Source organism: Dasypus novemcinctus, chromosome 2 (genome assembly GCF_030445035.2).
Source record: "Dasypus novemcinctus isolate mDasNov1 chromosome 2, mDasNov1.1.hap2, whole genome shotgun sequence".
NCBI classification, from domain to species: Eukaryota; Metazoa; Chordata; class Mammalia; order Cingulata; family Dasypodidae; genus Dasypus; species Dasypus novemcinctus.
In genome coordinates this window covers 113603812-113628667 of record NC_080674.1, presented here as the reverse complement: position 1 = coordinate 113628667, position 24856 = coordinate 113603812, and the positions used below count along the sequence as shown (strand labels likewise).

General features: G+C 34.0%; 1 protein-coding gene across 6 annotated transcripts in view; it reads right to left on the bottom strand.

The window, feature by feature from the left end:
- Positions 1–24856, bottom strand: part of FER (FER tyrosine kinase) — a 574904-nt gene that overhangs the window by 395345 nt on the left and 154703 nt on the right. For all 6 annotated transcript variants that reach the window (XM_023586245.3, XM_004484087.4, XM_071209303.1 and 3 more), the window contains 3 exons: positions 20716–20853; positions 20021–20140; positions 8610–8732 (listed from right to left, as the gene is read on the bottom strand). In XM_023586245.3, the coding sequence (XP_023442013.1) occupies positions 8610–8732; positions 20021–20140; positions 20716–20853 (381 nt within the window). The remainder of the gene's footprint in view (positions 1–8609; positions 8733–20020; positions 20141–20715; positions 20854–24856) is intronic.

Below are 24856 nucleotides of genomic sequence, written 5' to 3'. Positions count from 1 at the left end.
ATAAATAAGCTGCTGATGGGTATTATGAAAATTCATTCTAAACCATAGTCGGCTGGCTACAGACACAGTGACTGCTGTAAAGAAGGCTGTAATCTCTTCAGTCATATTGTAACTTGTTCCAGGTGAGTGCCCTAACAAGTAGAGGATTGGGGGAAGTTTCAGAAAATTAGAACAAATAAGAGTTTGTAAGGAAGACCTAGCAATGTCCAGAAGACAGACCAACTAACAGAGTTAATGGCAGAAGTACTGGAGAGGGGGAGATCATATTGCCAGAGCTCATTATCCTGCCCAAATCCCAAGATCATTATGGCACAAGAAAAAGAGTGTAATTATACTGAACTAGGACAGATCCTAACTTCGTGGCTTTAACATTTTGCTTTTCTGATCTTCAGTTTTATCACTTGAAAACTATTAATAATACCTATTGAGAGTTTTGTTCTGAAATTTCACTGAGATGTTTGAAAAATGATAAGCATACTGCCTACCACAAAGTAGGAATTCAATAAATGCTAATTATCATCTATATAATCATTGTTCAATAACCTGTGATCTATGCTCTAAATCCATACAGATTTTCTGATTAATTTATTCTGGTCTGTTTATTGTTCATTTGTTTTTAATGTAAATAAATTGACTTTTTAAAAAATTTATTGGCCTTTGATTTCTCAGAAAAAACTCTTAATAGAAAGATCACTTTGAAAGCAATCACTTTTTTTATAAACTTAAACTTATAAAGGTCAGATCCTGGAGAAGATAACCCCATTATGCACTTAAAGCCTCCTGAAGGCTCCTTCTTTGCATTTCCTAGCTACCAAAATAAAGTGATTCACTACAGTAACAATAGTATAAGAAAAAGTTTAGTCAAATGGTAAGATAGCAAAAATACGTTTTCAAATACATCTGCAAAATCAGTCAAGAAAAGGTGAATGATTTCACAAATGTGGGAAAAATCAACAGGAAAGTATACCTGAAAAGAATAACACTCTAAAGGCAGTACTATTACCAGTAATCTTTTACAAACAAATTTCATAAATATTAATAGGAAAAAATGCAAAAGAATGAAAGCTTTGAAAAAAATGAAACAGGAAATAACTGGGTCAGGAACAATAACTGCAAAAAAGTAAATATGAACTGAACAAACATGATTAAAAAAATATCTATAAATGAGAGTAAAAAACATATATTTTACTATCTTCAACACTTTGGTAGGCTGAGTAATGGCCCCTCCAAGATGGCAAAGTCCTTATCCTGGAAACCTATGACTACTGCCTTACATGATAAAACTTTGTGAGTCTGATTAAGTTAAGGATCTTGAGATGGAAAGATTATCTGAATTCTCAAGTATACTTATAAGGAAGGGTAAAAGACCATGTTCAGCAAAAGTGACGTGAAAACAGAAACTGAGGGAGAAAAGGCAATTGGATGGCAGGCCTAGAATAAGGAGAGCCTTTAGAAGCTATTAATGCAAGGAAATAGATTCTTCTCTAGAGCCTCCAGAGCCTCCAGAAGGAACCAGCCCTTACAACACGTTGGTTTTAGGCCCATAATATTTCAGACATCTGACTGCTAGAACTGTAACATAATAAATTTGTGTCATTTTAGGCCATTAAGTTTATGGTAATTTGTTACAGCAGCAATAGGAAATGAATACAAATCTACTACAGATCAAATCCATTTTAGGTTCTTTAAGCTCATTTAAAGGGACTGAATCAGAAGAGCTATTACTATTGGGCAGTAACCAATAATAAGTAAAACTATACATTTAGAAAGAAAAAAAAAAGTTAAAGAGTTAGCAGCATTATTCAGTCAGAAAAAAATGACTGTGAGTTAAATGAAGGAGGTGAATGAATTACTTTTAGCTTCATTAAATACCAAACAAATAAGGAAAGGATTAAACCATTGCAGAAAGGTGTAATTTAAAAAAGGTTTCGAGGCATATATAGGAGATGGTTTAGAGAAAGAAATATTAATATATTTTTTAAATGACTTCCACTATTGTTAACAAACTCTATGTATTACTATTATTTTACCTTTAGTTTACCCTGGATAATGACTGGGTTTCCAAAATGACCGTAAAATATTTCTATAAAAGGCTCACTAATACCATGATACAATAACTAGAAGAATCCCCATTCTCTCAAGCTCAATGAGAATCTGCAGAATCCTTTACAGGTTCTCACTAGTTTTTTTAAATCTTCTCAGGAGTCCTCTACTCCAACCAGGCACTTCTTTTTTAAAGATGAGTACTCACTGGTATTTCTGCTCTTACAAATCATCTTAAATTGCTATTTTCCTTCTCTTTGCTTCTTTGACACAATTGCTTTGTCTGCATGGATTTTGCTGCCATTAGTCATCTGGCCTCTCACAATCATGTTCTGGGAATTTGTGGGGCTATCCCATGATCTAGTATGTGGAACATGCTGTTTATACGTTCCTTTTTTTTTTTTTTCTTTTGACATCCTAGTTACTATGCCTGTTTTTGTGAAAGGATTGGGTTCAATTAAAAAACTATATTACAGAGAAGCAAACGTGGCTCAAGCAATTGGGCTCCCATCTCCCATATAGGAGGTCCCAGGGTTTGATGCCCAGGGCCTCCTGGTGAAGGCAAGCTGGCCCGTGTGGCGAGCTGGCCCACATGGAGTGCTGACCTGCATGGAGTCCTGGCCTGCAAAGAGTATGTGCAGGACTGCTGCCCCATGCGGGAATGCTGCTCCACGCATGAGTGCTACTGACGCACAAGTACTGGCCCACGCGTGAGTGCTAGCCCATGCAGAGAGCTGGCGCAGCAGGATGACACAACAAAAAGAGACACAGAAGAGAAATAATAAGAGATGCAGCGGACCAGGGAGCTGAGGTGGTGCAAGAGAACGATCGCCTCTCTCCCACTCTGGAAGGTCCCAGGATCAGTTCCTGGAGCCGCCTAATGAGAATATAAGCAGACACAGAGAACAGACAATGGAGGGAGGGGGGAGAAATAAATAAACAAATCTTTAAAGAAAAAAACAAAACTATATAACAAAGACTCCAACTCCTAGGAAGATAGAATAGATATACTGTGTAGAAAGAGCTATCTTAGCAGGTCTGAGACTAATATCCTCGGTGAGGCCTGCTTGCAGTTGATTAGCATTTGGTTGGCATCTAGAACTTGGCTGTAAAATAGTTCCCTACACTGATATAAAACTTTCCCTAACTGATAAGGTTAACTCACTGTCCTTAATTGTATAAAAACTATTGTTTCATTGGTTCCACTATGATATTTAATACCAAATTCAATAAAATTAAGAATATAAAAAAGATTCTTAAATATAGTTATTAATATAACTTCACAGAGAAGGGAAAAAAAATGTCTGATTTTGTAATAAAAAATAAGCATTCTAATCCTACCACTTGCTTTGGATTGCTATCTGAATCTCATTCTCAGAGTGAGTATGAGGTAAATAAAACTTCCCATACCTATTTTCATTGGGTTTTAGAGATAGTACGTATGAAATCCTACAAACTGAAATTTTTATACAAATATAAGGTCTATATTTATTACTTGATAATCACATTGATAACATCAGCTCTTTATAAAAACATTTCTTAAGAAAATCAAGAAAGAGTCAGACCTATTTCATTTAAAAATTAAATTTAAATCATCAACATTATAACCTTATTCTCATATATTCCTAAAGAAATTACAGCCACAATGCTTTAATTATAATTTAGCAAAGTATCTGAAGACCTTTACAGCTATTTATATAAACAAACTTATAGGCAAGTCTTTGACAAATTCTAATGAAAGCAAAAAAAAAAAATGTTGTCATAATTTGATTCTTAGATACACATAGGTACACAATTTTATGAAACAGATCATCAAATAGTCAAATTTTGTGATTCTTAACAAACACATATTTTTTAATGAGTCCTATTTTCCCATGGACTTGCATTATAGAGACAATGGTACTCACTCTCCCATGTAGGAAAAGCATAACAAAAATCATATGAAATACAGTAAGCAACCCTGGGCAACATTTAAGAGGAAAAATTTCTAGTGAAATAATAATAATATTCTAAAACTAAGTACTCAAAAATTTTATAAGAATGCTTGCAATAATTTTAACCACAGTTACTTTATTTTCTTTGAATTTATTTTTTAAGTAAAACATTGGATACCATCACTCCACAGTGCCTGGCTATAAACAGACATCCACATAATTTATAAATATAGTACCAACTAGCCTTATTCTAAAATTCTGTGGGTAGATATTCATAGAATATAACAACTGCATGTAATAAGTATTATTGATAAATGTTTTTAATAATAAGGCTTTGATAAAGTTTTACCACCATAAAAGGTTTCTATTGCTCAAAAAGCCAACAACTCTATTAGCCTATTTTATTGGTTTTAATGATTTATAAACAAAACAAATATAAATACATTTCTATCTTTTAACAAAAAACGACCCTTTCATAGAAGACAAGACAAACTGATTTTTTTTTAAACGTAAGAACGCTGAAATGAAATCTTTGTAATAAAAATATAGGTAATTTAAAGAACAATTTCCTAATGTATTTGGAATCAAGATGGGATTTTCACATATTATATCAAGGCTGGGACAGTCATTATAGATAACATTTATTGAATGTTTAATATGGTAGGCACTACATTAGTCACTTCGTATGTGTTATTTCATTTATATCTTATAGTAACCCCATTAAATAGGCATAATTACCCCCACTTTACAGATAAGAAAACCAAGATTCAGAAAAGTTAAGTGACTTGCCCAGGGTTCCACAGCTTGTAAAAGCAATTCTCTCTACTCCAAATTCAGCCCTCTTAACCACCATACTACATATGAGCTAAACAGACCTTGACAGGGAATGACCAATACAAAGGCCATGAATGTAAAAGTGGCAGACTAACTCATCCTTAGTGCTTTTCCCAACTTCATTAAAGCGATTAAAAAAAAATTGTCCCAACTTCTTTTCAGCCAATAAATAAAGTGTACCTGAAAAGCAGTTGATTTACAATTGATAAGCTGTTCTCATATAAAACAGAGACAGAAAGAAGTACTTATGATGCTTAAATGGTATTTTGGTATGGTTCATGTATGTGACACCTTTCTGAAGTTCAATATATGATGTAACAATACCTTCCATATCATGTGAACAGAACAAAACTCACATTATACAAGAAGATTAGGATTTTGAGAAATGACTACCTCATGCTGCTACTCAAAGTTTTGATGTTTAAAATATCTTACTAAGATAAGTATAGTTTTGCTTACAGAAAGAGCAAGTCTGGGAGGAAAAACAGAAACCATACATAAACAAATGCATGTTATTTGACACAAAAACAGAGACAGGAAAAGTCGATGTCCTAACCCCAAAGGATAAAGGGAGTGTGTGTGTGGCCAAAAGATACACTCTAAGAAAAGAAAATAAATAAAATAGATAAGATAAATAAAAAATTTTTAAAAAGCAAAAACAAAGAACAAAACAAAAGACACATTCTTTTAGCCCTAATTAGTAAGTTTAAAAATTCAACAAATATTAGTTTATGCTACTATGTTAGAGTCAAAGCAATACAGTAACTTTTAAACAATGCATTCAACTATTTCGTACAAAGCTTAGAATATAGAAAATAGATCACATATTTCAAGGTGTCTGCAGATCCAACCTTTCTCTGGAGAACTCCCCATCCACAGCTGCCATGCCATTAAAAATGAATCTCCTGTATTATATGTCCTCAGGCTTTCCTCTCAAACATCTGACTCAGCAAAAGCCCACTCACAGACTGACTAAGAAGTTTATGAGAAGTCTCTAACCAACCAGAAAGAAACTGATCATGTTAGATTTGCTCTCTTAATATTAAAGAAGCCTAGAGGGAAGATGAAGGTTAGTGGAAGGACGTGGAGCTTAAAAGTCACACAATACTAGTATTCAAGGCCATCATGGGCCTTAACATACAAAATGTACGGGGAAGTGTAAACTCTAAGAGAGCTCAGAGAGCCAGGTGGCAGAGAGAAGATAGAAAGAAAACACTGATACAATCAATGAAGTATACTTCAGAGAAAAAATCCACTAACAATTATAGACTGTCTTCACACAAAAACAGGGACGAAACAAGTACTTCTGATGCCTAAATGGCAATTTATATGGTATGAATATGCAACATTTTTCTAATGCTCAGTAGATGTATCAGATACTACCACAACAGGTGAGCAGAGCAGAACTCAAGCTATACATGGAGAATAGCATTTTAAGAAATGATTACCTGCTTGATATTCCTCTTCACAATGAGGATTTTAGAATCAATGGGAGAAAAGGGAACTGATCTGAGGATAAGGTCTCCATATCCAGCTCCCATCTGGGAGCTCAACTCTCCTGCAGTTCTTGTCATTGAGTTCCATGAGATTCCTTTTAGAGTCATACAATTAAACACCCCCAATTTATTAGACTAAAAGGAATAAATCTCCACTTCTAGCAGCCAAAAAGAGTCTTACAGGAGAAAACAGGAAAAAATTGAATTTTACATTAGATCCATAGCAAGCCCATCCAATTGCTATCTTTTGCAAGGCCTGCTTGGAAGAGTGGTCCATGGCTGACATCTTAGAACTTAGATTTCAGGAGGGTTCCCAGTACCATAACTGATAAGAGTAGCTCACTGTGCCTAAACTGTCTACACAAACAATGCAGTTTATGTTGAAAACCTTCCTTCTTTCTGTCTAGGATTTTGATACATGCCAGGTATAGGCTGCTTATATAAACAGCCCCCAATAAAAACCCTGGGCACGTAGGCTCTAATCAGCTTCTGGTAGACAACACTCCACATGATATTTTTTGAATGTAACATTAAAAAATAAACAAAGACCAAAAAAAGTAGATAGATTAGGAAAAATTACCTTTCAAATACTAAATATTGACATAGTTGTATTCTTTGGTTCTTAGGTTTACATTTCCATTCCAATAAATGTCATGAACTTTCAGATCAAAAAAAAAAAACAAAAAACAAAGGAAGTGTATGGATTGGAGCGAGATTAGAAGGTAAAATCTATAGACTAGGAGACTGATTAGATATAAGCAATTTGGGAGAAGTATAATTCCTAATATTTTGTGTTGTATAATAATAGGATAGATGGTGCTGCTATTCACTGAAATAAGGAATATCCAAAGTTAACTAGGTTGTTTTGTGAAGAATTTTAATTCAGGTTTCGATACAGGGGATTTACAGTACTACTAAGACATCCAAGGAGGCATATTAAGTATGTCAATAGAGTAATGGGGACAGAAGCCACATACATGTGGGTTGAGAACTGAGTGGGAGCTGAGGAAAGTAGTGAGCATAATCACTCTTAGAACATATCTGACTAAGATAACAGATGGCAAAAGCAGTAGTTGGATGAAAATATAGAGAAAAAAGAAGGGTTATTTGTGGTATAAAGGTGGAGATTATTTTCAGGACTCAAGACTTAAAGGACAGCACAAGGACCCAGTTGAGAGGGAAACATGAATATAAGATAAAAAATAATATAGTTTCTGGGAAGGTAAGAGGTAACAGAATTCAAAAAACAGGTACTAGAAATGGACTTAGGGCAAAGAACAGTTCCTCAATTGAATTTAATAAGAGGTGACAATTCAAAAAACAGATACAAGAAATGGACTTAGGGCAAGGAACAGTTTCTCTATTGAAATAAGGAAAAAGGATGGGTACAAATGTGGGTGGGTTTAGAAGTTTAGTTGCAGAGAATATGGGAGTAGCTACCTAAAGCTAATTTTTTCTGTGACATAGGTAAGGCCCATATGCTGACTATAAGGAAGAAGATTTGGGAATAAGAGATTTGAAGAAAGTAGAGAGCATCTGAAAAGTGTAGAATGTAAGAACAAACACAGACCAGAGAAATACTACATATTACAAATTCCTTAAGAGCCTTGATAAATCAAGCCATTTATAAAGTAAGAGTATGATCACAAGAAGTTTTAAGATCAAGTCAGGAGTAAAGAAACCATACTAGTAACCACTGTTGGAGATGCAAGCAATTACCAAGAACAGAAACTTTAAATCTTAGATCTGTCAAAACAGAAAAATACAATGAAATCAGTAAAAGACAAAAGTATACCAAGACAATAGTAGAGTCAGAGAATCCAGGGAAAAGTTTACTGCTACAGAGATCAGCAAGACAAACAATTATAGGGCAAAAACAGTGCAAAAAAACTCAGGGGGATTTTTATAGGAAAAGCAGACTGCTATTTTCTAATTAGCTTGTTCTTCCTTCTAACACAATAGAAGCCAATTTCTAGATAATATTGGCCTGCCACGTTAACAAAGGAATTCACAGTGGGTCTAGTGGATATGAGAAATTAAGGATTTCCCTTTTACAGAGGATTTTTGGAAAACAGTTCTAAACTATAATAACTTCAAGACTCAGAAAAAAATCACATTATGATACATATATTTACAAAAGCAGACACTTTTCTAGAGTCCTAGAAAGTAACCCAACTATACAAAGTTTTGTATATGAAATTTTCAGTTCTTGAAATTTTACTTTCACCAATACCATGTAACTGAAGTACTTCCATAAAGTTACATCAATTATACTTTGCTCCAAAATTTTTTTTTTACTCACTCAGACTTTTTTTCGTAGGCTGTAGAAGATTCTTCAATTCTCTTCTCTAACTCCAGTATAGCCTCCTCTTTGTTTAAAAGCATCTGCTGTGTTTGCATCAGTTCTTCTGCTAAAGTTTTCAACCTAGAAGGAACAGTTTCTGCATTATCAATCAACATGTTAATTATAGGTATTTTACATAAACAAAACAAAAAAATTAATGTTTGAATTTAACTAAAATTAATTAAAAGTAAAAATTCAGTTTCTTTGTCCCATTAACCACATTTCAAGTGCTAAAAAGACACATGTAGCTAGTGACTAACTTATAGAACTGCACAAAAGAGAAAAACTTCAATAATCACAGAAAGTACTGGTGGGTAGTGCTGATTCAGAATGATTCATTTCACTGGATAAGGAATAAAGAAAAAGAAACAGAAAGTAGAGTCCAAAGGAAAAAAGATGAGGAGCTAGTTAAATGAATGCCTATCATGTCCCAGAAGAGAGTAAAGTAAAAAAAAATGATGGTTTTTGCTTTCAGACAAAACATGTGGTTACAGTCTGACTTTGCCCCTTTTTATATAGGAGACCCTGGGCAACTTGCTTCTCACTAAACCAATTTTCTCATATATAATTTGTGTACAGTAATACCTGTTTTATAACATTGTTTTGAGGAGCATATGAACTAAGGTATAAATAATGAATAGAACTAGTAGGCATTGAATAAATGGTAAGTACAGTTATTTGCACGTTTTCTAATTTAATCCTCACAACAATCCTATGAGGCAAATAATATAATCTTTTTTTAAGAAAGTAAATTGAGACTCAGTGGTGGAGCAATTTAAACGCATGGTAAGCTATTTCTACTTCCACATATTCTAATAATTATTTAGAGATATTTTCAACATAGATTTGAAGATAATTAAACACATAAAATTCATATGTACTCATGGGACCAGAATAATTTATGGTTGCATGAAATGTATTTGGTCCTGAATCGAAATATTTCTATCACAAAAACACACACAGCTAACATATCATGTTAAAATGCTGATCTTCAACCTTCAAGCAAAAAAGCAAAACATGAAATGGCAAAAGATAGAAAAAAAAAATTTAATGATCTGAGTATATAAAGTTTTTAATGTCTTTGAAGTTAAACAGATCATAAGGAAAAGGCAAAAAACAAAAGACAAACTGTGAAGAAATATTTGCAGTACAAACTACAAGCAAAAGCCTCTTAATACAGAAAAAACATCTTAGGAAAAGTGATAACCTACTATGAAAATGGACAAAGAACATAACTGGAAAGTTCATCAAGAAAAAAGGTCAAATGGTCTATAAGAACATGTACAAACTGATCCACAATAAATATCTACAGAATAAATAAGCAGTAAGTTATTTTTCACCATTAAATTGACAAATATAAAAAAGATTGAAAATATCCAATATAGTCAATATTTTAAAAAATAGAAACACTCATATATTCTTACTGTAGCAAAATTGGCACAAGTTTTTCAGAAGTCAACTTGGAATTTTATCTAAAATTTTAAGTTGGCATATTATCTGACCACCTAAATATCTGTCTTACCAAAATACTTGTGTAAGGTACACAAATTTGTCTGTACAAAGATGTTTGTTGCAACACTGTTTATAAAGCAAAAATCTAGAAACATTTCAATGTCCACCAACAAGGAAATGCCTGAATAAATTTTAATCATTCGTGGATGTAGAAGTGTACACAATGACTAAAAAGGATGTAGACATATGGTTCTTAGACTGAGACAAAATTTTTCATTAAAAGATACAGAAGAATATATATAGCATGATTCCATTTATATGAAAATACATGTATGTGTTAATATATTTATGTGAATATATTTGTGTGTGAATGTATAGGAGAAGAATCAGATAATTACAGATCAAACCAATGCTTAACACTCGAAGGGGTATAGTGTTAGGGTAAGGGGTAAAAGGCCAAAATAGGACTTTCATATCTTACTCTATATACATCTATATTGCTTGAATCTCTTATAACAAGAATGATTTAATTTTTTAAATTACTAAATAATTATAAAAGAGATGAACTAAGAGACATAATCAGAAGAACTCAAAATATGGCAATCTAGATTATTTCATTTTGTTTATAGAGACAAGCAATATAATAAGTCTAAATATATTTTCTGAGGCATTACTATATTACAGCAAAGTATAATCAATGATGCTTATAATGATGTTCCAGAAGGAAGAAAAGTATTTGAGTATTCAGTACTTTTACAATCAGTATTTTTTTAAGAACAGACATATATTTATAAAATATTTGCAACAAATAAAATGATTTTTTTGAATTTCATGCAGGTAATAGTTTCAGTTATCTAGAAAATCCACTTGGATGGAATAGCTCAGTTCTGACTACCAAATAAAGAAGGTATAAAAATTAGAGCTCATTCTCAGGACAACTACTTTTCAACCCCTGGCTTCAGGTTGCTTATTAAACAATTATAAATAAATAAAATAGGTAATATCTTGTAATTCTTTGCTGTTTATAAAATTATGGTTATATATGATCTCAATCCTTGTGAAAGTCTCAAAAACAAAAACCCTACCTCAGAATCTGTCCCCACCACCTCCAACACTCCTGTCTGGAATTAACAGCAAAGAATCAGCTTTTCATCACTACCTTGCCCATGCTAGCTCAGAACTGAATTTAATAAAGAAAGCTCTTTCCCTCTATCATTTTCTTTTCCTCTTTTCTACATTTTCCTCTTGCCCCCTATACCATTCCCTTGTTCTCCTCTTCCCTTCCTGCCTAATTTCCCAATCACCTGTATTCTCAACCTTTCTTTTATTTAAACAAGGGTTTACTAAGCACATTCCTTGTGTCAGACACTTTGGTAGACACTAGCGATAGAAGAATAAACAGGTTTGGTTTCAGAAACTTACATGCTAGTAAAGGAGACACTGACCTTTTTTCCTCCAACCCTCTCTTTTCTTCTTCTTTCCTCTCTTTGACTATTACTGTATCCTTTCCCTAGTTTCTTCTCAATTCTTCTCACTGTACCATATCCTCCGTTCCATCCTGGAATAAATATAGTCCCACCAAACTGTAAGATGCAGGCACCATGGCTTACTGTCATAGTACATCCCTTACAGTGTCTTGGACATAGTAGGTGCTGAACTCAGTCTATGCTGTTTTTCTCACTGGAAACCCACACATTAAGCTTTTTCTGCAATTCCCTAGTAATTCTCAATATTCTCCTGATTTCTATCATTCTGAATTACCTAGAAAGGAAAACTCCAAAGAGCTCCATCAATGTAGGAATGGTGTGATTTATAACTTTCTCCCACCAATTAATTCTATAGCTAAACTGTTATAAACCAAAACATAAGTTGTGAAGTAAGGGAACCCTTACTTACCCTATACATGAGCCATTAGGACAGAGCAGACTCCCTTCATGTAAAAAAATATATCAAGCTAATCATGTTGCCTTACCACATCAGAGTAAGTTAAGAGAAATATTTGTGTTTTAAATCCTGCATCTTTATTATGTTTTTTAAAGTACCTTATTCTGGTGTAACAGACACCAGCTCTGGAACCAGACATTAGTTTTTCTAAACTTTCATTTCCTTGTCTAATAAAGTGCAAATAAATATATAACACCTAACATACAGGTTCCTGTGACTATGATGCATATTTTTAGAATTCCTAGTATGAAACTTGAAACATACCACATTCTCTGTAAGTATAATTATTAGTATATATTAATCAATTCCATTGGCTCCATACAGAAGAAGAAACATCTTTCTGAAAAGTAAGTTTAGAATTTATCTTTTACTTCTTAAAAAAATATTTTCTGAACTTAGGGAGCAAAAAACTGATATTGTTCCCAAGGCAGGTATAGTATTCAATATATTTTTAAATAAAAACCAAGAACAGTTTGTAGTTTTATTATTTATACATTATTCCCAATTAGAAACAATGAAAATCATGTAACTTGCAAATGCATGCTACATTAAAGACAAAGGAGCTAGTCATGATAAAGAGATGTTTTTTCCTTCAAAACAATGTTGTTTCTAAGAACACTAATGCTTTAGAAATGTGATGAATTTTAGTTACATGAGAAATTAATATCAGCATATATTTCTTTTTTATACTTGTTGAAAACAAAGTAAGGACTAAGTATGTCTGTAGAAACACATACACACACACATGCACACACTTGTGATGATTTGATGTGACACTACAGTAGTAATTACCACAACTCTCAAAGAAAGGGAAAAAACAGAAATTTTATTATTGATTTACATTGTAAGCATTTCTGCATATTTATCATTCAGAAATATTCAGAGGGAGTCATTCAATTACAATAAACATTATGGCTACCAGAGGTTAATTATATAGCTCCCTCCTTTTCGCTGTTATATTTATTCTTTAACAGGTTAGAGAAGGAGGAATGAAGTAAATGCCTAAGGCCTGATCCATTGCTGCAACAGGCAAGTATAAGTCATATTAAAATGCCAAACCCCATTTATCAGAGATCATAGACACATGGCAATTTTGGCAAAGGATACTGTATTAGTCAGCCAAAGGGACTGTAGCAGGTTGATATGGTTATGAATTCCAAAATTAGATACTGGATTATGTTTATAATTTGATCTGTACCTGGGCATGATTGAGTTATGATTAGGGTGTTGGTTCCCCACCTCTTTCTTGGTGGGTAGGGACTCACAGATAAAAGGTATGGCAAAGAACAGAGTTGGGGGTTTTGATATTGGAGTTTTGATGTTGGAGTTTGATGCTGAAGCCTTGAGCTGGAGCCCTGAGAATAAGCTCACAGAGGAAACAGAAGCAAGCTTCAGGAAAAAGAGGAAACCTGAACCCAGAGAGAAGAAAGACCCTAGAAGGGAGGAACTCAGGAAGCCTGAACCCTCACAGATGTTGGCAGCCATCTTGCTCCAACACGTGACAACAGACTTTGGTGAGGGAAGTAATTTATGCTTCATGACCTGGTACAGTAAATTTCTACCCCAAATAAATATCACTTATAGAAATTAAGCAATTTCTGGTATTTTGCATCAGTATTCCTTTGGCTGACTAATACAATTATCATTAAGAAGAATTCATGTATGTTAAGAAAAGAGAATGATGCAAAGGAGTATGCATAGAATAATTGCAATTATGTAAAGAAAACAATGTATAAGGGTAAAGATGTAGCTCAAGTGGTTAAATGCCTGCTTCCTATGTACAAGGTCCCGGGTTCAATCCCCAGTACTTCCAAAAAACAACCACAAACAAACAAATGAAAAAAAACAACTCTCATTGGGGAGTGGATATAGCTCAGTGGTTGAGCACCTGCTTCCCATGTACAAGATCCTGGGTTCAATCCCTAGTACCTCCTAAAACAAAAAAGTAAACTATTTAAAAACATGTATATGCTTATATACAAATTCTAAAAGATTCATAAATTTTTTTCACTTGTTAACCCTAGAGAGCAGAAATGGGGGTCTACAAAAGTAAGAAAGAACCTTAATTTTCATTGTATATTTTTTCTAAGATTTTCAAGATTTTATCATCTGCACATATTAGTTGATAATTTTAAGGATTTAATTTAAAAACACAAAAGCTTAAAACAATGACTGTGGATAATCAAGTCTTCAAAATTGATACAACAGTTTTTATATCTGCAAATCATTAGTTTTCACTGGTTATCATTATCTAAATCTCACTGTAGTCTTACAGAGTGATAAAAGACTTGTCAAACAAGTCACCCTAACAACTTTTACTTCTTACATGAAATTTCCAATACTGTAATCTTAATTTTGGAATTGTATTAATTAAAAACATGTGAAGGTCACAACTACTATTATACACTTATTGTTTATATATGTTTATATGTGAGTGCTATACTTCAATAAATTAATTTAAAAAAAAAAAACATATGGAAGGGAGGGACAAGATCGTAGCTAAGTAAGGAGCTCCAAGAGTTGGTTCATCCCTACAGGGCAGCTAGTAATCATCCAGAAACACTTATAGCACCAGTTTGGAGGGTCCAGGAGACCAGAAGACTATCCTGCCCATAGTTAATAATAATAGCCTGATGATAATATCTCACAATCTGTAAAAAATGTTCCACAACAATATGCTATGTTGGTGAAGGGCTGTTGTATGGGAATTCTACACATGTGCAAGATTGTTTTGTAAGTTTATGATTTCTGTATTAAAAATATATTTCTAAAAAAAAGGTGAAAAAAAAATTTTTTTTAAAAGGAGGAGTTCCAGGAAGATTGCATTGGAAGAGGCAGGCAGGACTCAACTCTCTCACAAAAACAACAGAGAAAAGCCAAAAGCTATTGGAGGGACCTTGTTTGGGGGTCAGTAAACCAGGACAGCACTGCACAAGTCCCAGGAGGGTAAAGAACAGAGAGACAAAGAACCTGAAAAACAAAAAATGAGGAACTATAACCCTGCAGTGGCTGGGAAGATTTTCCATCCCCCATACTCAAGGCATTAAACCTGGATAAAACCCCTACCTCATGGCAGACAACTGAGAGGGAAAGAGACATCTTCCTCCCTGTCAGCTGTTACAAGGAAAGAAGGAGAACGAGTTAGAAGGCTTCTCTTCAGCGAATTGGGCCAGTGGGGTCTGCTATGAATCTTGGCTCCGGCCAAAACAGAAACATGGGACAATGGAAGTTGCAAGAAACACCTCCATGAACAGGTTCACCAAAGAGTGCCATCTGTTGACTGGTCAAAATATTGCAAAGAGAAAAACTGCTTTTAGGTCTCTCTTTAGCCTCACCCCTGGGAAAACCTGTTCCCCATTAGTGAGTCCCTGGCCCAATTTTGTTAACTTAGGCTGGGCAATTTTAAAGACATAGAACAAGCTGAACCAAAAATCAAAAAAGAGCTGTGGAAAAAAAAACAACAAAAAAACACTAGTCAAGAGAAAGAAATTAATCAACAAAGTAAATTCACCAACATATTCAGATGCCTAGATGTCAGCAAAAACTTACAAGCCATACTAGGAAACAGTAGGAAATGGACCAGCAAAAGGAACAAATGAAATATCCTGGCAAGATATGGAACTTAAGACAACTAATCAATGATAATCACACAAAACTCCTAAATCAATTCAAAGAATTGAAGAAAAATTTGATGAAAGGAATGAAGGATCTTAAGAAGACATTAAGTGAGAATAAAGAACAAGTTGAAAACCTGCAAAGAAAATAACAGAGCTTATGGGAATGAAAAACACAATGGCAGGATTAAAAATATTTTAGAGGCATATAACAGCAGATTTGAATTGGTGGAGAACAGAAGTAGTGAATTAGAGGACAGAGAATGTGAACTTAAAAAGACAAGAGAAAAAAAGAAAAAAGAATGGACAAAATGGAACAGAGTCTCAAAGAACTGAATGGCAATATGAAACACATGAACACACATGCTATCAGTGTCCCAGAAGAAGAAGAGAATGAAAAAGGGGCAGAAAGAATATTTGAGGAAACAATGACCCAAAACCTCCCAACCTTTATGAAAGATAATAAATATGAATATCCAAGAAGGACAAGGCACCCCAAACAGAATAAATGTGAACAGACCTACTCCAATACACCTACTATTTAGAATGACAAATATCAGAGATAAAGAGAGGATTCTGAAAGCAGCTAGAGAAAAGCAAAGCATCATATATACGAGGTAACCTCAATAAGATTAAATGGTGACCTCTCATCAGAGACCACTGAAGAGAGAAGTAGTATGATTCATTTAAGGTATGGAAACAGAAAAACTACCAGCCAAGAATTCTGTATCTGGCAAAACTGTCCTTCAAAAATGAGGGTGAGTTTAAAGTCTTCAAAAACTGAGAGAATATGCTACCAAAAGATCATAATTACAAGAAATATTAAAGGGAGTGCTACAGCCTGGAAGGAAAAACCAAGGGTGAGAGAGTTGGAGGAGAGTTAGAAATGAAGATTATTGGGAAGGTAAATTAAAGAGTAAAAAAGACAAACAATAGTAAGACATTACTATGGAAAGGCAAAGGACAAAATGGACAAAATAATTAATGCCTTTATATTAATAACGTTGAATGTTAATGGCTTGATCTCCCAATCAAAAGACAGAGTCTGGCAGAATGGATAAAAATATGTTAGTCATCTATACAGTGTTTAGAAGAAACTCACCTCAGAATAAGGACATAACCAGGCTGAAAGTAAAAGGTTGGAAAAGATATTCTAAGCAAATAGTAACCAAAAAAGATCTGGAGTAGCAATACTAATATCAGACAAAATAGATTTTAGGGTTGTACACCTGCTTCCCATGTTTGAGGTCCTGGGTTCGATCCCTGATGCCTCCTAAAAGCAAAAAAAAAAAAAAAAACAACTCTCATTGGGGAGCAAGTGTTGCTCAGTAGCTGAGTGCCTGCTTCCTATGTACTGGATTCAATTCCCAGTACCTCCTTTAAAAAAAAAAAAATCAAGGCTATTATGTAAGTATTAACATAACAAAAGATAAAAACAAATATCCAGAAATAGTTTATTAACAAATGAAAATATAATAATAATTGAGTAGAATTTTTGTAACAGTAATCAAATAATGAAATGGATGGAAATCATTGAGCAGGAAAACATTTCACCTCATTGGGGTTCAAAGTTGGTGCTTATTATCAAAAGCAACTGTAAATGTTCATCTGTTAATGATAAAATATAATAGATTTTATGTATTTCATCAAGTTTACAAAACCGGTGATGGTTAAGTCCATGAGACAGAATGAAGGCCATGGTTTGATAGCATATTATCAGACTGAAATATTTTCTGCAAAGTACTTGCTAATAAATACAATGAATAAAAGGATTTAAGCCCCTCTTACAATATCGCAAGCATTGTAAATTTGCCCAAATTCACGAGCTTTGTAAATGTATCCAAATATACCGTTTTCTCCTCCACACATATTTTTACCACCATCAGTTGTAACACATCTTAACAGATTCTATTTCTGTTTGCAATGAATTAGTGTTTTCTCAACTTCTTTGAAAATATTCTTGTCTGTCGTTGAACGCAGGCTACTCTTTGAGAGTAATTCTTTAGTCACTTCAGTAATTCTTTAGTCAACTCAGTACTAACTCCTCAAATAAACAACAATTGAGAAGTTTTGGTAAAATCTGCTGGCTCATCAAGAGTCAAGGAAAACCACTCAAAATAATTTGCCTTGTTTTTTAATTTATTAATGATGTTGCTCCCAATGTAGTCAACTCTTCACGAAAATGTTCTTATTGAAAGGACAATAGTCTTAAGTTCATCTTCTCTGGAAATAATTTCTTTAATTACTACAATGAAACACTAATTAATTTACCATTGGTAAATGGCTTTCCTTTCTTGAATAACAAATGAGGCATTTATTTTGGTTGCAGCCTCATTTTCATTTTTTATTTTTGTGACTTAGGTCTGCTCTAATGATATATTCTAAATTTTCTAATTTTTCTGACCAGTGCTGTGAGTTGGTATTACTGAATTGAGTGCTGAGTCTAGTAATGCCAATATATATTATATTAATTTAACACAGCTATGTCATTGCATAATAAACATGAGTTGCCATCAAAATCAATAACAAAATAATCCATTCTCCAACAAGCCTTAAAAGAAAAACATTCAAAGTTCATTTTTCTTTCTTTTCTTGTTTTGATATGACGAGCATAAACCAATAATAAAAAATAAAATGCCACACTACGGTGATATGTGTGGCGGTCAAAACTGCTGAATTATATCAGCGTCACTGAGATTTGTAGTGTGATAAGAAGGATACAAAATGTCCCATCATAACTACTCAAATGTATCGCTTAAGTAGGAAATCACATATATACCACAGGTGAAAAAACAATAATGACTGTGCCCAAAAAAAATTTTATTTATGAACTCAGAAATTTCAGTTTTATAATTTTCATGTGTCACAACATATTATTGTTCTTATTTTTTTCCACCATTTAAAATATAAAGAGCATTCTTCTCACAGGATGCACAAAAATAGGCAGTGAGAATTTGAGTCATTTGACAAAATTCTGACTGGCGAAATGACAGAACATGTCAAATATTGAAGTAAAAATTAGTGTATAATCATTTATAGTTGTGGGAAGCAGATTTGGCTCAACAGATAGAGCGTCCACCTACCACATGGGAGATCCAAGGTTTAAACCCAGGGCCTCCTGACCTGTATGATGAGCTGGCCCATGCACAGTGCTGATGTGTGCAAGGAGTGCTGTGCCACTCAGGGGAATCCCTCGTGTAGGAGAGCCCCATGCACAAGGAGTGCACCCCATAAAGAGAGCTGCCCAGCACGAAAAAAGTGCAGCCTGCCCAGGAGTGGTGCCACACACACAGAGAGCTGAAGTGGCAAGATGACACAGCAAAAAGAGACGCAGATTTTGGGTGCCACTGACAAGAATGCAAGCGGACATAGAAGAACACACAGCAAATGGACACAGAGAGCGGATGGCTGGGGGGGAGGGCACGGAAGGGGAGAGAAATTTTTTTTAACATTTAAATCATTTATAGCTTCTGATTTAAATGATTCTGACATAGATAAGCACATACAATGTATATCAAAAAATATAAGTTTATTTGTGTTGCTTTTGAACAAAATCAGGAGACAGGCTAAATAGTAAAAGTAGAATGCCTTACGGGGAGCAGATGTGGCTCAAGCAGTTGAGCAACTGCTTCCCACATGGGAAGTCCCAGGTTAAGTTCCTGATGGCTCCTTTAAAAAAAAGCAACAAGCAAAATAAATGACAAAACTAACTCAGGAGCCAGTGTGGCTCAGTGGTTGAGTACTGGCTTCCCCCATACAAGGTCCTAGGTTCAATCTCCAATCCCCCATACCTCAAAAAAAGAATGCCTTATGTTTCTAAATTCAAAAAGGTAGTATTAATTGCCTTTAATGTTTGAAAAGTAGTAAAAAGTACACATCAGATATAAGGTAGAAAAGTAATTGATTTAATAACCTTTAATAGAAGACATACCTGTTAAAGATAAAAGAACTCAAAGTCAAAGTTTTGTGCTAAATATTTCTGGCATTGATTAATTCCTTGTTTCTAACACTCACTGTCCTCATTTCCAAAATGGTACTGCCTGACAGTTATGAAGATCAAACGGGACACAGAACATAAGTAAGTTTTGAAAAGAAGAAAACATTATTTCAATGTAAAATATTAGTAGTAATTGGGCAAAGGAATGTGAATAATATCACTAGAATTTTGAGTTGCATGATTACCAAATTTAAGATGTAGTGAAATATTTCTCAAAACATTCCACTTTGACCAAACAAATACCAGTTTGTTTTTTATTTATTTTCATTACTTGAAAAAAACTTGGAATTCTAAATCTAAGTATAACTATATAGCAATAATAACATTGATATTTAGACTATTCAGATTTACTAAATACTTACATTACTTGCAAACTTTCTGCCGTTAAATTATTCCACATGATCTCATTTGCCTGAAGGTTTTCATTTTCTTCCAGTAAGGAAGTATCAAACTCAATTTCTTGCTCTTTAGCAGCTGTTGTTCTAGTAAAGCATGTCAAAAATTTTGATCAATATGATTATACTGTCATAACATATCTTACTACACATCATAGACAGAACATTCGTTTTTATCCAAAATTATATTAACAAAGTAGAATAAGCACAAATAGCATAATGCAAATTAAGCCCTAGGTTTCAAAGATCTAGTCATGAAACTTGAACCTTAATTTTTACAATGGAGATATTAACCCGCTTTATTCATATCACAATTGTATGAGTGTAAAAACAGAAGATGTATACCTGGAAAGGTAATTGGTATGTCATAAAGTTTAAAACACATATAAAGTACTATTGTTATATAAATTTTTAAATGAAACATAATTTCATGGATTAAACAGTTTTGAGCAATGATGTAGTAACAACTGACACATTTTCAAAAGACATTATATAAATTAGTTATCATCATTGAGAAAGGACATTGTTAAAAGCCAACTAATTTTGATATTCTATACCCTAACAAACCCTTAAGTATTTCTTACTTTAATTTGGTTAAATATTATCTGTTAGAAAGATATAATGTTGTCATCACTACTGAAAGAAGAATGAAAATACCATACCTGTGAACATCTGTAAAATCACTATATTCAGTGCCAGGATCTATTTGCTCAACCGACAATTGAATCTCTTTATGAACATTCACTATTTCCTCTGTAACAAGACTGGTTATCTGGCTGTATTCATCAAATATACCTTTTCTGAAAATAAACATAAAATTTTTCAAAATTTTAAAATTTTGTCAAGGGAAATAAGGGCATAAAAATGAATCAGAACAAGAAATACATTATCAACACTTACAGATGGTGGTTTCAAGCACCACCTTATTTCATGCAATTGCATGGTAAAGTGAAGGGCTTTATAAATGTACAGATTTAACACCTGACACTCAATATCACATAGTAATTAAAAATGATCTAGAATAAGGCATGTATCTGAAATATAAAAAATGTAAGTTAAGTGTTGCTCACTTCCTCTAAACACATTCACATAGAATTGTGGATTCAATAACATGGGACACTGCATCAACACCTATCTCTTTAACATTCCTTTCAAATGTCTGTCACTTCATCACATAATCTATCTCTTGTTTTTTCTCTTGCTCCTACATATCCACTCTTTCCCGTACACTTTATTTTTTTTTAAAGGTCTATTTATTTATTCTACCTCCCCCATCCCCCATAGCCTGCTCTCTGTCTCTATGTCCATTTGCTGTATGTTCTTCTGTGTCTGCTTATCTTCTCTAGGCAGTACCGGGACTGGTCCTGGGACCTTCCAGAGTGGGAGAGAGATGTTCAATCTCTTGTGCCACCTCAGCTCCCTGATCTGCTGTGTCTGTTATTGTCTCTTCTCTGTGTCTCTTATTGTCTCTTCTCCATGTCTCTTACTGTCTCTTCTCTGTGTCTCTTTTTGTTGTGTCATCTTGCTGCACCAGCTCTCTGGTCTGACAAGCTTGCTGCAGGGGCCAGCACTCCTGTGTGGGCCAGCAGTCTGCTTGGGTCAACTCTGCACAGGCCAGCTCTCCACTCAGGCCAGCTCACTGCACAGGCCAGCTTGCCTTCATGAGAAGGCAGTGAGAATTGAACCCTGGACCTTCTGTTCTGTGTGGTAAATAGGAGTCCAGTCGCTTAAGCCACATCCACTTCCCCTTCCCGTACACTTTAAATGGAATTCACCTGATTCTGTGCCTTCAATGGCATCTAAATCTCTGTTCCTGACCTCCAGTCAACAACAAAAATGACTCTAAAGTTATTAGCCTGGTCTAACAAACACAAAAAAGAAAACCATTTTGTTGCGAAACAAAATCCCCAATTTAGGAGCACAAACTTGAAAAACTATCATTGGTCATTAGTGGCATTAACAGCAAGTATTAACAGACAAGCTTATACTGTATAAGACCAAATAAACATAAGGTAAGGTTTGTGAAGAAGACCATGTTAGGACATACTGGAAAAACACCTTTAAAAAATGATCCTCCCTCTGCAAGAAGATAAAGGAAAATGGAGAAAAAAGAACTAAATGATATTAGGAGAAGGTTGTGTGAACAATATGAGACTCATAATGAAGAGAAATTTTAAACAGCAACCAAACAGAAATGCTAGAATACCACAAACACTGAAATGAAAAATTACCTAGAAGAATTTCCTAGAAATTCCCTAGACAGTACATAGGGGTTGGCAAAAGAAAGAATCAAATAACAGCAAGAAAAGACAATTGAAATGATTCAAATTGAAGAGAACAAAGTAAAAAGAGTAGGGGGAAAAAAAGAATGAAAAGATCCTAAGAGACCTGTGGAATACCATCAAGCATAACAATGTATGAATTATGGAAGTCCCAAAATGAAACAAAAGAAAGGGATAGAAAGAATATTTAATATTTAATAATTAAACTTCTCAAATTTAACAAAGAACATGAATATACACATTCATGGAACCCAATGAACCCAAAACATGGTAAACTCAAGAGTTTATCTATACAGAGGTAGTTTAAATAAGATTAACTGTGAATTTCTCATCAAAAATCATTAAGGCAAGAAGTCACTGGGGTGAAAAATTTACAGTGCTGTATGGAAACAACTTCCACCCAAGAATTTTATAATCAATGACACTATCTTTCAAAATTGAGGGGGAGATTAAGACATTTCTAGACAAACAAAAGAGGAAGGAGTCCTCACCAGCAGACATGCCCTACAAGCAATACTAAAGGAAGTTCTTCAGATTGAAAGGAAAGGACACTTTCTAGACAGTGGATAGATGTGACATAAAGAAAAAAGAACTGTGGTAAGTGTAACTGTACAGATAATTATAAATGTGAGTACTATTGTATTGTATTTTTTGATAAGTAACCTACATCTTATATTTCTTATACAGGCTATAAAATACAAATGCATAAAAAGTAATGATATAGCTATGGTTTCAGACATACTACATATAAAGATATAATTTGTAAAAAGTACAACAAAAAGTGGGTACAGAGGTGTATAGGAACAATATATGTGTATTATATGGAAGTTAAGTTGGTATCAAATTAAAAGTGACTTTTATAGTTTTAAGATATTAAATTTAAGCCCTATGATAAGAACAAAGAAAATATCTGAAAAATGAGAGGAGACTCAGAATGGAACACTACAAAAATCAAATAAAAATGAAAGTAGGCATTAAGGAAAAACTGAAGGACATAAAACATATATGATCTACAAAGACTGAATAGAAAAATGTAGGAGAAAGTCTTGCATTATCAGTATTTACTTTAAATAAAAATGGAATAAACTCTACAGTCAAAAGGCAGAGGTTTTCAGAATGGATTAAAAAAAAATAGGATAATCCAATATATGCTGTGCACAAGACACTCACTTTAAGTTAAAAGACAGTAGATTGAAAGACAGAAGATGTAAAAAATAATACCATGCAAATAGTAACCAAAAAAGAGCCAGGATAGCTATATAGTAATATCAGATTAAATAGACTTTAAGACAAAACCTGTTACAAGGCGCAAAAGAGGTCACTATATATAGATAAATAGTTCAATTTATAAGACAAAAAAACTGTAAATCAATATGCACCTAACAACAAAGCCCCAAAATATATCAAGTAAATACTGACAGTTATGAAGGGAGAAACAGATGGTTCTACATTAATAGTAGGAGAGTTCAAGTTACCATTTTCAATAACAGGTAGAACACATAGACAGAAGAACAAGGAAACAGACTTAAATGATATTATAATCCAGTTAAACAGATGTATATAAAACACTTCACTAAATAGCAGCAGAATACACATTCTTCTCAAGTGCACAAGGATCATTCTGAAATACAGATCTTAGACTGGGACACAAAATCAATCAAAATAAATACAAAAATATTCCAACCCTACCATGTATCTTTTCCAACATAATACGATGAAACTAGATATTAATAAAAGAGGGAGAATTGGAAAATTCACAAATATGAAGAAATTAAAGAAGACACTCTTAAACAACTAATGGGTTAAAGAAGCAATCAGAGACACAGATATGGCTCAAGGGAATGGGCTCCCATCTACCATACAGGAGGTCCAGGATTTGATTCCAGGGGCCTCCTGGTGAAGGCAATCTGGTTCATACAGTGAGCTCACACAAAGTGCTGGCCCATGTGCTGGTCAGCATGAAGCAGTGGCTTGCAAAGAGAGCTGGCACAGCAAGATGATGTAACAAAAAGAGACACAGAGGAGAGACAATAAGAGAGACACAGTAGACCAGGCAGCTAGGGTGGCACAAAAGATTGACCACCTCTCTCCTACTCCAGAAGGTCCCAGGATCAGTTCCCGGTGCTGCCTAAATAGAAGACAAGCAGACACAGAAGAACATGCAGCAAATGGACACAGAGAGCAGACAATGGCGGGGGGGAATAAAATAAATAAATTTTTAAAAGGAAAAAAAAAGAAGAAATCATAAGGAAAATTAGGAAATATCTTTAGGTAAATAAAAATGAAAGTACAACATACTAAAACTTATGGATAGTAGACAATGCAGTGCTCAAAGGGAAATTTATAAGCACAAAATATTTACATTAGAAAGAAAAGGAGGGAGGTGCAAGATGGCCTCAGGTTAAGTGCACCCACATCATCTCTCATTAAAAAAATGGCTGAATGGTGGCAATATCCTGCCTGAGTGAGCTGTTTTGGGAACCCACAAAGCAGGAGGCATCAGGGCACTGATCTGGAGAAA